This window comes from Leptinotarsa decemlineata, unplaced genomic scaffold (assembly GCF_025532065.1).
Source record: "Leptinotarsa decemlineata unplaced genomic scaffold, Ldec_3_MD MMD2_tig00026361_RagTag_RagTag, whole genome shotgun sequence".
Classification (NCBI taxonomy): domain Eukaryota; kingdom Metazoa; phylum Arthropoda; class Insecta; order Coleoptera; family Chrysomelidae; genus Leptinotarsa; species Leptinotarsa decemlineata.
The window spans coordinates 3,089,926-3,104,135 of record NW_027412704.1 but is presented as its reverse complement, the minus strand read 5'-3'; the positions used below and the strand labels follow the sequence as shown (position 1 = coordinate 3,104,135).

Sequence of the window (14,210 nt, the reverse complement as noted above, 5' to 3'; positions counted from 1 at the left end):
TTGGGTCCAATAATTATGTGCCCTTGATAGAATGGTCTGGATAGAGTCTGCGGAGTTCGGAAAGAAAATCTAGATATTTTATGCGTTTTTTCTCTTCTTCTCGGACGATATTCGTCTCGTTAGGAACCGAAAACCCCACAACGGATTCAATATCCCCCGGAGCGTAGGCCAACATCGGTCAATACCGTAAGAGTGCCGTAGGTGATAATAAAGCACTCTTAGGACCGCGTTATGTCGATGGACATAGGCCGAGACCGCATATGCTGGACATGCTGATACCAAGTGCATTAGAGTTTGGGGCGCCTCGCGGCAGGCCCTGTATCTTGTGTCAGGAACCTCAATATCCATCACGCGACTGCGGTAGACTAAGCTGTTGAAGACACCATCGTAGCAGGTCATGATGAACCCCTCAGTTTCCGACTTCAGCCCACTCAACCTGAGGAAAGCGAAAGTTAGGCGCTTTGATAAGCCAAGACATCGTCCATAGATATTCTAATCAAGATCTTCATTGTTGTTGAAGAAGACCCCAAGCAACTTCGTTATTTTTTCAACCTAAGTTTCCACTGGTCCGGAGCATTCCGCCTTATCCGCCCAAAATCATAGGGATTACGTATCCTATCTTCGGCGGCAGGGCTATATAGCTCCTTTCCAGCCCGGTAAGGAAGTGGTAGAAGTGACAGTTCTATGATCCTTTGGCACGGCTGGGGATGAGACTCGCATCATGTCACAAATGGAGACAATCACAACTTTGTTATCATTATTAGTATTATTATCTACTATTATGAATGAAGAAATATCGATCCTCGAAAAAAATTGATAGGGACCGAAATTGTAGGAAATTTGTTGTTATACAATTTTGTTCATCGCAAATTTTGTCGTAAAATTGGAAATAATTGAGTTATTCAAAAAAAAACTCGTTTCTAGGAGAAAATTGATACGGTGCGAAAATGTATGAACAACTTTTGTTGTAGGAAATTTCAATTCCCATTTTTCGTGTTGATTTCCTACCACGAAGTAACGGCTTCATTCATCTGTTTATCTTTTCAATGATCTATACAATGAAAAAAAGTTGGTTGGGTAACAGGTTCAATTTTTTCTTAAAAAAACAATTGTTTTCTTACCGACGTTTCGAATTCAATTGAATTCTTTTTCAGGTCTCGAAAAGTAGTTTCTTCGTTTTCAAATTATTACTATTTTAAAAACCGTCATACATATTAGATACATAATTAAAAAAATAAACCACATTGCAACAACCAAATTTCCGAGAAAACACCAACACAAAACGACAGAAGATATAAAAGGGCTATGATTTATTTTCAGTTTATTGCAATTGTCTGAAAATGTCCTTATAGGATGAGACTGCAGTAACATTAGTTACAAATGAAAGTGGTAAAAAAACATAGAAATTTTTTTTATCATTTATCATGTCTCCAAAATTAGATGTTTATATTTAAATATGTGTATGTGTGCACGTGTATATGCATATATACAGGGTGGGCCATCAAAAACCTGACATGAAGGTTTTGGTTACTAATCTTGCAAATCCTGAAAAGCGCTCAGACAGGTTGATTTTTATTGGGAGGGGGCAGTTTTTTTCCTCATTTACAGCGTCGTCACTTCAACCCCGGAGCAGAGGGAGCATGTGCTAACATGAGAATGAAGTGAAGTGAATGTACACCGTTGTTTAGAGAAATCCAAGATCTTTCAAAGGATGTGCGACTCGCCCCCTATTCCCTATTAAAATTCCAAGGGATGTTCACCCCTCTGCTCCGTGGTTGAAGTGACGACGCTGTAAATGGGGAAAAACTGTCCTCCAATAAAAATCGACCTGTCTAAGCGTTTTTCAGGATATGCAAGATTAGTACCCAAAACCTCCATGTCAAATTTCCGATGGCCCACCCTGTATGTACGTTCCTATATAGAAAACAGAAATAATAAAATAATGCAATAATAATATAGTCTCTCACAAACTGTTACTTTATAATGTTTTCGTTTTTATTGTATTGCAAATACCTCTGTTAACATAAATTCAATTTTTTTTTATCGAATGTAGAGAAATGTATCTGTTAATGATTTCAGTAGGGCTTTTTTTAGTTCTGTTTCAAAATATTGTAACATGAATGTGAATGTGAAAAATGTGAAATAAAGTTTTATTATTATTATTAACTTAATTTCGATTCAGTCTTTATCTACAGGAATTCTTGAATGATAAACACCTTTTGAACTACATTCAGGAATGATAACATAGAATTTGCATTATTTCAAGGAGCATATAAATTATTCGGTGCACCCAATTCATTGGAAGCTCGTAAAAATGAACACATTGATTTTAATAAAGTTTCTACTGCTTTCGCTGGCTTTTGGTGCCTATGTGTTGCGTAAGTCTGAAATAGAAAAATTAAATCATTACTTTCATAATTGTTGAACAATTTTCATTGTGAGTGTTCACTAAACTTGTATTTCGCTCGATTATAGTATTTTCAATTAGACTGCATATTTGTAAATCGTCCAAAAACTTGTGTTTGGCAATTTCATCTTGAAGGTTATTTGAATACGCCAACAAATTTTTATTTTTCGGTAAAGGTGAACTTCTACTCTTATTTCAACTTCATCGTAATTAAGATACTCGCGTTATCAACATCCTAGTATCAGTTAGCATTTGCCTAACATAAATTTCGTAACACAGCTCTACAAAAAAAAATTTTTGTGTTGCCCTGGATATTTTTGCAAATTTTTATGTTTTCGAGTGCCTAAATCACGAATATACTTATGAAAGTACTGAATGTGCTCTATTTTTTATGATTTTTACGTATCTTGTATTTTCAATAATAATCGGCTTGTTAGTAAAAAAAATTATTTTCTCAGTCATGATTAGGCTTCTGCGCAACTTCTTTGCGCGTACAAATATCACGTGATCCCCACTTCTCGGGCTCTTTGCTCTGCAAAACAGCTGAGAACTCAGTTATTCGATAATATTGAAGTACTAACACGGAAATCTGGATAAGTTGTCTTAAGTTAATATTTTGTTTCAATTGTTGAGTGTCCATTCTATTATATTCTTCTTGTCTTTTTAAACATGAGTTTGTCACGAAGGAAGTGCAAATATAGTAGTGATTTATTCTGTTATATATGTGGTATTTATATATCAAAAAAACAAACAAAATATCACAGACTTTGTTAAGGAAACTTATGCTGAATATTTCGGTTTTAAAATGGACAAATTAGATAAATCATGGGTTCCTAATAAAGTTTGTAAGTTTTGCGTTGAGTCTTTGCGGTTGTGGAAAAAAGGAGAACGTTCTGGATTAGACTTTGGTATTCCTATGATCTGGATGGAGCCTAAGAATCATTTCGATGATTGTTACTTTTGCGTTGTAGATGCTAAAGGTTTTAATCGAAATCAAACGTGGAGATATCCAGACTTACAGTCTACAAAATGTCTTGTTTTACATAGTGAAAATCTCCCTCGGCCTATTTATGTTTCAAAAGTGATTCGCATGCCCTCAGAAACAATGATGTTGCCAAATTCACAGAAATCGAATCAGTCTACCAGTGGAAGTGAATGGGAGGGTAAAACATCTACGCCAAAGTTGTTTTCTCAAAATAAACTCAGTGATTTAATACGTGATCTAAATTTATCAAAACAAGGATCAGAACTGCGCAGAGGTTTCTAGAATTTTTGAACACAGAGTTTTGGGATGCTATTCACGAGCTGCCAATCAATGAACGATCAAATTTAATTATCCAGTTAGATGGGTGTTCAGTTCATTATGCCAGAGCTGTGAGGCAATGGCTTAACGAACATTTTCCAAACCGATGGATAGGCCGTGGTAGTCCGTTTATAGAGTGGCCACCCAGATCTCCAGACCTCACAGTTTTGGACTTTTTTCTCTGGGGACTTCTCACACAAAAGGTTTACAAAAACCGCTCAAGAGATAGAAATGAACTTTGTGCAAGAATTCGACAGGTATGTGCAGATATTAGCCCTCAAGAACTAAGGAACGTAATCAGAAACATTCGTAAGCGCTACGACACATGTATCGAAATACGTGGTGGATTAGTAGAGGCTACTAGAATATGATTTAGAATTAATTGTGGCACTGAATCGAAACATTTCAATAATTAGTTATTAGTTACGTCTATTAAAATTTTTTGCTTCATTGTTAGTTGAATTTTGTGAATGTGATTCCGTTATTTTCATTAAAAATATTTACGCTATTTGTTTTTTTTCTCATCTGGCGGCACTTTATTGTTGAAATCATAAAAAAATGATATATTGTGACTGTTAGCTGCGTCAGTTTTCGAATTTTTGAGTTGTCATAACTTTGTTAATAATCAATATTTTTTCATGAAATTTTGGTCACACTTATTTAGAGGCTTTCTGAATCCAGTGGCGTAGTGATTTTTTCAATAAAAAAATCGCTAATAAAAAATCCCGATTTCCGACTAAGAAAAAATATCGTAGTATGCCCTGAAACTTTAATAAACATTTCAAATTTTGTCCCAAGGTAGACCTTTTAGTACTTTACATTAAAAAAAATATATTAAAATCAATTTACAACTTCAAATTTTAGGGGGTTGTTTCCATTGAAAATGGGTCACACTGTAAATATATAGTTATGGCATCGAAACCAAAGTCAAATCATCGCAATAGAAGAGCCAAGATCGAAAAAAGCACGCCAGGTTCTATCAAGTGTCAAGGTTTTACTCACTATTTTCTTCGATTACCGTGTCATAGTGCATTAGGAGTTCTTGCCACACAGTCAATAAGCTTGTTCGTATTTTTTTCACTAAAAATAACACCGTTACCATGCCTCAGCCACCGTATTCACCAGATTTGGCCCCCTGCGACTTTTTTCTGTTCCCAAGGTTGAGAGACCGTACTTGGTTGACTGCGGGCATCCATGAAATGTGAGTAAATATTTCGAAAAAGCAATCAGTGATGAAAGTTAGAGATTCAAGCTCAAATTGTCCAAAAGTATTGACAAATTTGAAACACAAAAGTAGTCAATTTACCATTCAACAACAACATTGTCAACCATATTGGAAAATACAGAAAAGCCATGGAATAGTATAGTGAAATGGTGGTCGCGATTTTGAAGCTTCTTCCGGTTCTACTCAGTCGGATCCTCCTCTCATGTGCCAAAAAAACCATACCATTACTGTTCAAATTATGTTCATTCCTGCATGTGTCTACCTAAAAGTATCTTTTACAATGTCTATTTCAGCTGATGATTTCAAAATCTGCAGAGGTGAAGGCCAAAAGCTGAATAAATGTATCCTCAGTGCTATTCGAGACGCTTGGCCGAAGTTAGCAGATCCAGGTGAGTTTTTGTGTTGGAGCCACACACTCATGAGCAACTTGTATTTTTCACAACAGTTGACTTATTTTGGACGCTGCATCAAATTAAAATTATTAAATCACCGTCAGTGTCTTCATGATCATGTCGAATGCTAAACACAGTGATCTGATATTCGTCAAAATGAAAATACTGAAAAACTGAAGTAAGTCTCTAATTTTCTTCCTCATAGTTCCAAATACTTATTCACCAAACTCAAACAATTGTTCATGCAGTTGCAGTTTCGTAAGAATGTATCATCTCTTCCACCAAGCGATTTCCTGGAGTCATTAAAGTCCACTAGATACTCGTTAGGACAACAAGAGGATTGCTCATAATTCTTGGGGTTCTTGTTGAATACTCTACGTGAGCAAAAAAATTGCAGAATCAATTCCCCTGACCGCTCTGGAAAAATCCTCACTTGTTTACTTTGTAGTAAATGTTTAAGAGGTAGCAAAAACGTATGTGATTTTCTGAAACTCCAACTAGCGTTTCCTAATATATAATTATTAATTGATTTGAAAGGGATATAATTTTAGGAGTGATTAATTTTTGGGAAAGAAAGTTTTTGGCTTTCTACTACTCCATCTGATACAAAAAAATGGATACCAGTTAGGGTGACAGTGTTCCATGTGAGTACAATTTATTACCATTCATTCAAAGTAGAACTCATGTGAATGATATCTGATTCTTATTCCTCAACAAATGTTCGATATACAAACTGAATAGAGAAAAGTATCTTCTGTATAATTCAGTGTTCATATAGAAGTATTTGAACCGAAAGAATTTTTTCTTTCGTGTAATTCAATGTTTATATGAAAGTAGCTGTTTCAGGAGGACTTTCTTTCAGTTTGTGTCTGAAAGTTACTTCTTTGCATGATCTACACATCCATGTATAGAGTTACTTATTTTCAAATTGATTATTTCCTTCCTTTCTTTGTAAGATTCTCTCATCCATTTTTTTGTATCAGATGGAGTAGTAGAAAGCCAAAAACTTTCTTTCCCAATAATTATTGAGTTTGATGATAATCGTGTCACTAAGTGTTCTGGCGTTGTCTTGAATTTATTGGAGCTTCTGGAGACACCCTACATTTTGTTTTACGAAAGAGAAGAAATTGGCAAATCAAGATATTCAGATTATGTGGTGCTGCAGGTTTTTCCGGGTTTTCTTGTAATTGAAAAAACTACAGGGATATTTGGAGATTTTCTAGGGTTTCTACAATCATCAGGAGAAATTTATTCTACTGAAATCCGTGTGAGATATTTTTCATAAAATGGTGTGAAGTTCTATTGTATGATGCTCAACTTGGTAGGAAAAGTCTGTCGACAAATTTCCAGCTTCGTCCAGTATATAATATTGAATACCAAGGTTGTTTGTTAGGTTTTGCGGCTCAGATGAATAACTCTTCTTTGGTAGAAATACTGTGGGTTATATTCATTCACAATACCTTCTCCTTCGAAATTTCAGACCACCAACATTTCTTGGGTTGTTTCAATTGACAATCAGTTGAATGACTTCTTTCGAGGTACACTCTAGTAGCTTCACAATATTTTTGAAGGCGAAGCTTCAAAAAATTCAATATTCCAATATCTATGAAGCATCAAAAGTTGCTGAGGTGTATACTACTTTCTAACTCGAAATCGTTTTTCAAGGTTCTCAAAAGCTGGCTCTGCTTTTTTGTGATATGATTGTCTCGAGACATCTAACTTGACATCCAATGAGTTGGAATTATTTACCACATTCACTGCCTTACGGAAAATTGATGCTTGAGTTTTTGCAGCAGTGAATTCTACTTGATTACTCTCACTTCAAGCTAAAATTCACTCACGAACTTCATCGAGAATGAAGCTTGTTGTCAGGGGGAGATTTCTCCAATTTATTTAAAGAGAAAAGTCAAAAACCACTCAAAATATTTGGGATGGTAGAAAGTAATTTCAACTCAAAATCAACCCATTATTTCTAGTGAACAAAGTCAAATACTATATCAAAAATACTTTTCATTCTAGGTATTTCATCTCCCATCACCATCAAAACGGAACCTCTGTTCTCGCCTTACTGTGAATATCATATTAATAATGACGTTTTCATCTTTGATGAATACTTCTGGAACTTATCGCACACGGGATTCATCAATTCTAAAATATTGAGTGCAAGGTGAGTCGAATGTAATTAAATTTAATCATTGTTTACTTCATTATAAATGTTTTTTTTGTGATAATGTTAGATTTCGTTAGATAGGTTAGTTCAGGTTAGGTCAGAAGTAAGAGGGACTATTCGACCCTCCATCGCAACCCGCTTTTTAACGAAGTCGATTAGTTTATATGGTGAGTGATCTTTCAGGTCAGATGGTGAGAGTACGGTTCTGCCAAACTCTGAAAACCTGATTCGGTCCGCAGCGGGGCGGGCACAAAGTATGTGCTCTGCTGTTTCACAATTTTCCAAACGGAGGCGACACACACTGTCTTCCAACAGTCCAAGTCTCTGCATATGATGATTCAGTATATCCCTAGTGTAGTCCAACAACTATATGCTTTCAAGCTTCAAAGAATGAACGCCATGGAGTGAGCCAATCCTGGAAGATTTTGCCAGAAGCCTATAAATCTTCTTACCATCCAGGTGTTCAGTGTTTGTTGAGCACTGCCCTAAAGCGATGCCAATAATAGGTTCTGGGCCAATGAAGCTGCTTGCAGCACCCTCCCTTGTAAAGGAGTCAGCAGTCTTATTGCCTTTTAGGCCAGTTTAGCCAGGAATCCACACCAGAGACAATTTGTTGAGTCTTTCTATTGAGGAGATTTGTTTTGGCAAATTGCTACCAATTTAGATGTTGCTCGGTAGGAGCCAAGAGCTCCCAACGTCGCTTGACTGCCCGTCGCTGACTTGTTTATAAGACTGGACTCTACGAATCTCCCTCTACACAATTTAATAGCATATATTTTCGCTTGAAATACAGTTGCATACAGTTGATACCTCTGAAAACACTTGCACCAAGACCTGAAGGTGTATTTGATCTATCTGTGAATCAGCAACTATCTGCTCTTGATCCTATCTACTCGGGAAAAATACTGTATAAGGCAGTTCCTAGTTGACAGTAGTTGGCATACTGTCAGAGGTCATTCCCAGAAAGCTGTAACTTCCAGTTCCAACCAGAAGTCTAGTGAACTCTGCATTAGATTGATTTGTGCAATTGGCAATGAGCACAAGTCTATATGCAGTCCATCCAGCCTTTCTCCAGAAAAATGTAGAGATGGGGTAGATCTAGTACCAAAGATAACCAGACAAGCCTGTCTCTGTCAGGCAGAGAGCTCCACCTGAACCGTTTTGTGTAAAGCCTTCGGTCACCAGGCAATTGCTGCATGAGTGATCATTGGCCTGACAATCATCAGATAAAACCAATGGATTTGTTTGGGACCTGAACCCCAAGTTTTACCGCAAATCCTTCGACATGTCTAAAGAGACAGTCTGGCTTTGTGTGAAACTTTTTCCAAGTGAGCATTCCAGGTGAGTTTTTTATCAAGGACAATGCCAAGATATTTCACCTCCGTCCAAATGGAATAACCTCACCATTGAGGGAAGTGGCGTTAAATCGTCCAATTTTCACCTCCTGGTGGAGTGGATTATCAAAGTTTTGCTGGGGTTGACAGACATCTGCTTCCTCTGTGCACAAAGTCCATCATACTTCTGAGGATATTACAAGCCACCTTCACCGACGTGGACCTTGCCAAGATGACAAAATCATCTGCATAAGCTTTCAGATCTACTGATTTCCTATAACAATCATTATGAAATGCTTACGCTAATCTTTACTAATGTTATCACAAAAAATCGCCCTAAGACGGATGGCATTGGTATACCTCTGTCGGAAGAAGTTTCACCTGTGGTCCCAGTAAATGACGCATCAACTTAAGTGTTGTATGCATGGGGAAAAAATATATGACTCTGAGCCCAGTCATTCCGTCAATGTCACTGCCATGATTGGCACTGCCATGTCATTGCTACTCAATGACAAAGAAGTAACCAAATAATCCAACCTCAAGTCTACAGAAGGGATTGAACAACTATTCTCCCAGTAATATCGGATTAGTAGCAAACGCTTCTTAGTTCTCCTGTTGAGGTGGTGCAACCACCTCATGAGTCTAACTGGCACCAGATTCTTGAGCTGCAGAAGCAGAAACTGCGCCAGGAGAGGGAACAAACATTTCCCTGAGCACTACTTCTTTTTTCTATTCAAGACGTGAGTAGATCCAACTCGTCCGTGACATTGAGTCAAAACAATTTAAATAAATTGAGTGCTTCATATAGTATCGAAGAGGCGAAGTTCACCGTGTTCTTCTGACACTTGTCGAACGGCAACGTGTTTCATACAATTTTCTTCACTTTAGAGATGTTAAGTTCAGTTGGGGATGTTAATGGCCGCCCAGAGCCAAGATTGAATAGGTTCATCATACAGTTCTGTTTGAAACTAATTGGAATTTTTCTTTTCAGTGTTGATGTATCAAATTTAGCTTTGAATTTTACTACTTTCACTCCACATGTTGTTCAAAAATCTACGTACGTAGGTTATGGAACACTCCTGTACAACAAAACCCGAGCTCCAGAAGCGATTTGGGGTTTTGGACCATCCGTAAAAGATTTATGTAAGTATGGATTTCTCAAACCAGAAATTAATGTTAGAATGAATGTTATTATAAGTGTGCTGTCCTACAGCACGTAATTTTTTACCTACGTCTATTAACAGAGACAATATAATTTTCAACTCTTATTGTCATTGAATCTTCTTCCTGTTTTTTATATGTTTTCACATAATTTGAAAAGTTTTTATTTTCATCTTCTAAATTTTCTCATTAACTTGTAGCTTGATCTGGATTGAGAATTGGAGATTGGTCTGTCCACATGAAAATAAGCAATATTTTGGCTTTGTAAAAATTCGGAAACTACCCTTACTGTGTGGGGGAATGCATTATCGTGCACAAGTTGGAAATTAGACCCAAGTCTCGGTGCATACTAAGCACAATAGGGCACGATAGGTTGCAGAATAGTATCACGATAGGTGACTGCATCAAGAAATCTGTTTAGACACACAAGCTTCGTTTTTTCTTTTGATCTTATACCTCCCCAAACAATCATTGTATCCCTTCGATAGGCGAGCACATTGTAGACTACCGCAAGATGATAAGCGTTTCTTTGGTGTTTCCACATACGAATCCTTCTGAAATCCAGGTAAAAACTAAATTTTTATTCGTCTGTGAATAGCACAGATGAGCACCATTTTTGCTGTTCCCAGTTTTGGTATTTTTGTGCCTATACGCGAGTCTGCTGGTGCATTTTGTTAATGGGGGGACGCGAAGCGGTATATGTGAATGATGTCCATACACCTGTTTCTCGTCGCTCACAACGATATGATGCCTATGGAGTAGTTGATTTTCCTACCGAGGTTTAGTTAGCGTTCGGTATTGTGATGCCTACAACTACAGAAAACGATCCTGAATGGGCACTGTGGGTCTTGTACGGCTCACTCACATCCCCAGTACCATCAGAGCTATTGCCGCTGCAATAGCTCTTCTGCCAGTGTCGAGCATCGCAACTGCTCGTAATTGCTCTTCCGGTGTCAACTGTCATTGCTGCATATTTTCATTCAGAGACTGGATACAACCAACCAGGCATGCCGTTATTTTGTAAGGTAAAATAATTTTTAGATGCGAACTGGTTTATTTTGGGCAAAAAACCCAAGAGTCATTTTTTTGTTTAGAATGAAACAGGCTATCGGAAATAAATTTTTAAATGGTAAACAAATAATGAGAGAAAAAGTTATCCCTTACAACCATGGGGTAAACCAAATAAATTACTGGCTAAGTGTCTTTTTGGTAGTACAAAACGTCAGGTTAATTTCGAAATTTGAACTTTTTCAGTGCTTTTTCATGTCATACAAATTTTATGTACCCCCTTCAAGGAGCTGTATCTTAACAAGAGATGCTCCAATGAAGTTTCTTTGTATAAAATATCCTATCTTTTTTTCGATGAGAAATCACCTCCTCAAATGTTTTACACTTATTTTGTTACACCCTGTAATAATGTCAGGTCAGACAATTCGCTTTCTGCTTCGGCAAGTTTGTTGGAGGTTAAAATGGACACCAATATTTCTTGGCACAATCATTTCGCTGGAATTGCAAAGGCTGCTCCTCAAAAGCTTGGAACACTGTTCCGAACAAGAAAACTATACACTGTACAACTTCAGATGCTTTATAAAGCTCAGATCAGACCTTCTTTAGAGTATTGTTCTCATGTCTGGAGCTCTTTCCCCAAAGATACCCTGAAGTTGCTGGATTTCATCCAGAAAAGAGCCATCCGCCTGACTGGAGACGCGAACATCACTTGCAACCTTGGTAGCCTGGAACATCGAAGAAAGGTTGGGGATTTGTCTCCCTTCTACAGATACTTTCACGGGAGGTGTTCAAGTGACTTGGCACACTTGATTCCACCAAAAGCGGTACATATCAATAATACGCTACTAACTGTGACTGCTCATCGTTTCAAGAGACTCATTATCGTCCATGGATGAGATTACATGGGCTTTATACCTAATTGTTGGCTTATTTAAATCAGACATCACATCAAAGGATTATCATTCAGAAATGAATTCTGAGAATTATGGTAAAGTGTTACAAGAAAAGTTAATCCCAAATGGGTCGTGATTTAATAATAAAAAAAATTCTCCAGCAGAAATAATTTGCAAAAACGCCATTGGTTTAAATAAAAAGAAATATACTCGTACCAGTTAACCTCAATAGTTCGAATTGAATCATTCCAAGGTTGGGGTATGGTTGGGTTATATTTGTCAAATAATTCGTCGAGATATAGATACTTCTGTTATGTGAAAAGCGGACATGTGTCGCATAGTTAATACTCCTATCATCTATTGTTGATTTTTCTATATGTAAAGTTTTATAGACATCAAAACATTTTACTAGTCTCTGCATAATGAAGTTATTCATAAATACAATGTACACTTGGTGTCATAATGGCCGTCCTACTTATTTGATCTTCTTTTAATTATATTTACAAGTAACCAACTGTGACGAATTGAATTGCAAGATTATGAAAGGCGATTTTTGTTTCATATGTCATATGAATCACATGGAGAATAAAACTATAGTTTTACTTTTTTGACAATGAAAACTGAAGGTATCTGTATCTGTAGAGTAGGGAGGGTCAGTTCAATGTAGGCCCACAGCACTTATGTCACATGTGACCCATTGTACATCCTCCCAAGGAGCTGTCCTCCTAGGTAATCGTCCATCCTGTCCTTTCCAGGAAGGTGGACAGGTCTCTGGGAGACATCTCCTTTATATCAGCAAATGTAGGCCAAGACTCGCCGAACACACACTCTCTTATTGACGGACATTCGCAAAGGACATGCCTGACAGTTTCATCTTCCTGTTCACACATCCTGCATAGAGGTATGTCCACTAGCCCCACATTGTGGAGGTGTTTCCTTAGTTGACAGTGGCCAGGCAGAAATTCTACTGTTTAGCGTAGATTTTTCCTGGTCGACATCAGATATTTCTTCTTCGCTTCTCAGGGTCACCAAGGGTGATCCTGGCAAGATTGAATCCTTTGATTTCATCCCATCTCTTTAGGGAGTGAGCATGTGTGTGACGTTTGGCTAGTTCCGCAATTGTCGAAGTCATCAGGCCGTAGGTCCTAAAATTCTTAGTCCAGCCGCTTTCTTGGCTAAAGAGTCGGCAGTGCGATCACCTTTACTCCTATCGTGCCCTTTAATTCACCTCAGGATAGTGTTATTATCTACCGAGGCTTAAAGAAAACTGAAGGTAATGTTGATATTATCAAGTTTTCACCTAGAGATTAACCATGATTTGCTGAACAAGCTGGACTTTTTTGTTTTATGAATATTCCCTCAATTTCTATGATGTTACCTTGGAAAAAATAACTCTGTATCTAATATATTCCACGCTTATCATTTCTATTTTTTATAGATAACTTGACGATTCTCCACCAGTTGAAATCTGTCAAAGTTGAGGAGCAAGGAGAAACTTACCTCGACATAGTGTCTTACCACGTTTCGGCCTCATTAGATTTCATCACTTTCGATTATCAAAATCTCTATAATGGAACAAATCCTGAAAAAGCAAAGAGAGCAGGAGGCTATGTAAATGCCACTGCAGTATACACCACAGCAAACCGGAAACCGTACGTTGAAGGTTTTTTTGCAGAAATGTTCAAGACCTACGCAAAACGAATTATTGGAAGTGTCCCTCTTTGCAAACTGCTGCCAAGTTTCCTTTGAGTTAATCTAGTTTAGAATGACAGCATTGACTGTTCTGATGAAGAAAAATAAATGAAGAAAATAGCACTAGAATTTTTATTTCGATGATCTATTTATAATAAAGGGGGTAGTTCAGTTATCATTTGTATTTTTCGAAGAAAAAAATAATTCAAGGGTGAAGATTTTTGTAGCAAAAAGTAGCTGTTTCAAAGTTTTTTTCGAGTTTGTTGGTTGTCGAGCAGAAGTTTGGGAGCTCTGTTACGCCAGCAACGCAAAGTATGGAAATCTCATTCAGAAAATGCCAAAATTGGGTACTTTTTAGGTACCGAAGTCAAAAATTAGGTGTTCTTTAGTTTACACCGCAACTCAATACTGAAAGTTGCGTTGCTAGCAGTATGTGATGCTAGTAACGCAATGAAAATAATAATGAATGTCAAGGGAACACTATTAGGTGCTAATTAAATGCTAAACGGTGAGGGTCGTAAAATTTTCTAATTAATAAACAAAAGCTTTCAATTTCGCTAAACAACAGATCTAAGAATCAGGTTTCTCGAAAACGAGGACGAATGCTCTATCAGGTATAAACTAA

The 14,210-nt window shown here is 37.2% G+C and overlaps 1 protein-coding gene across 1 annotated transcript; it reads left to right on the top strand.

Moving 5' to 3' along the window:
* Positions 1-2,260: 2,260 nt before the first annotated feature.
* LOC111517574 (uncharacterized) lies at positions 2,261-13,706 on the top strand. The gene is made up of 5 exons (XM_023173788.2): positions 2,261-2,378; positions 5,229-5,324; positions 7,347-7,494; positions 9,823-9,974; positions 13,332-13,706. The coding sequence occupies exons 1-5, from the start codon at positions 2,315-2,317 to the stop codon at positions 13,640-13,642; spliced, it is 771 nt and encodes a 256-aa protein (XP_023029556.2). The 5' UTR covers positions 2,261-2,314; the 3' UTR covers positions 13,643-13,706.
* Positions 13,707-14,210: the final 504 nt, after the last annotated feature.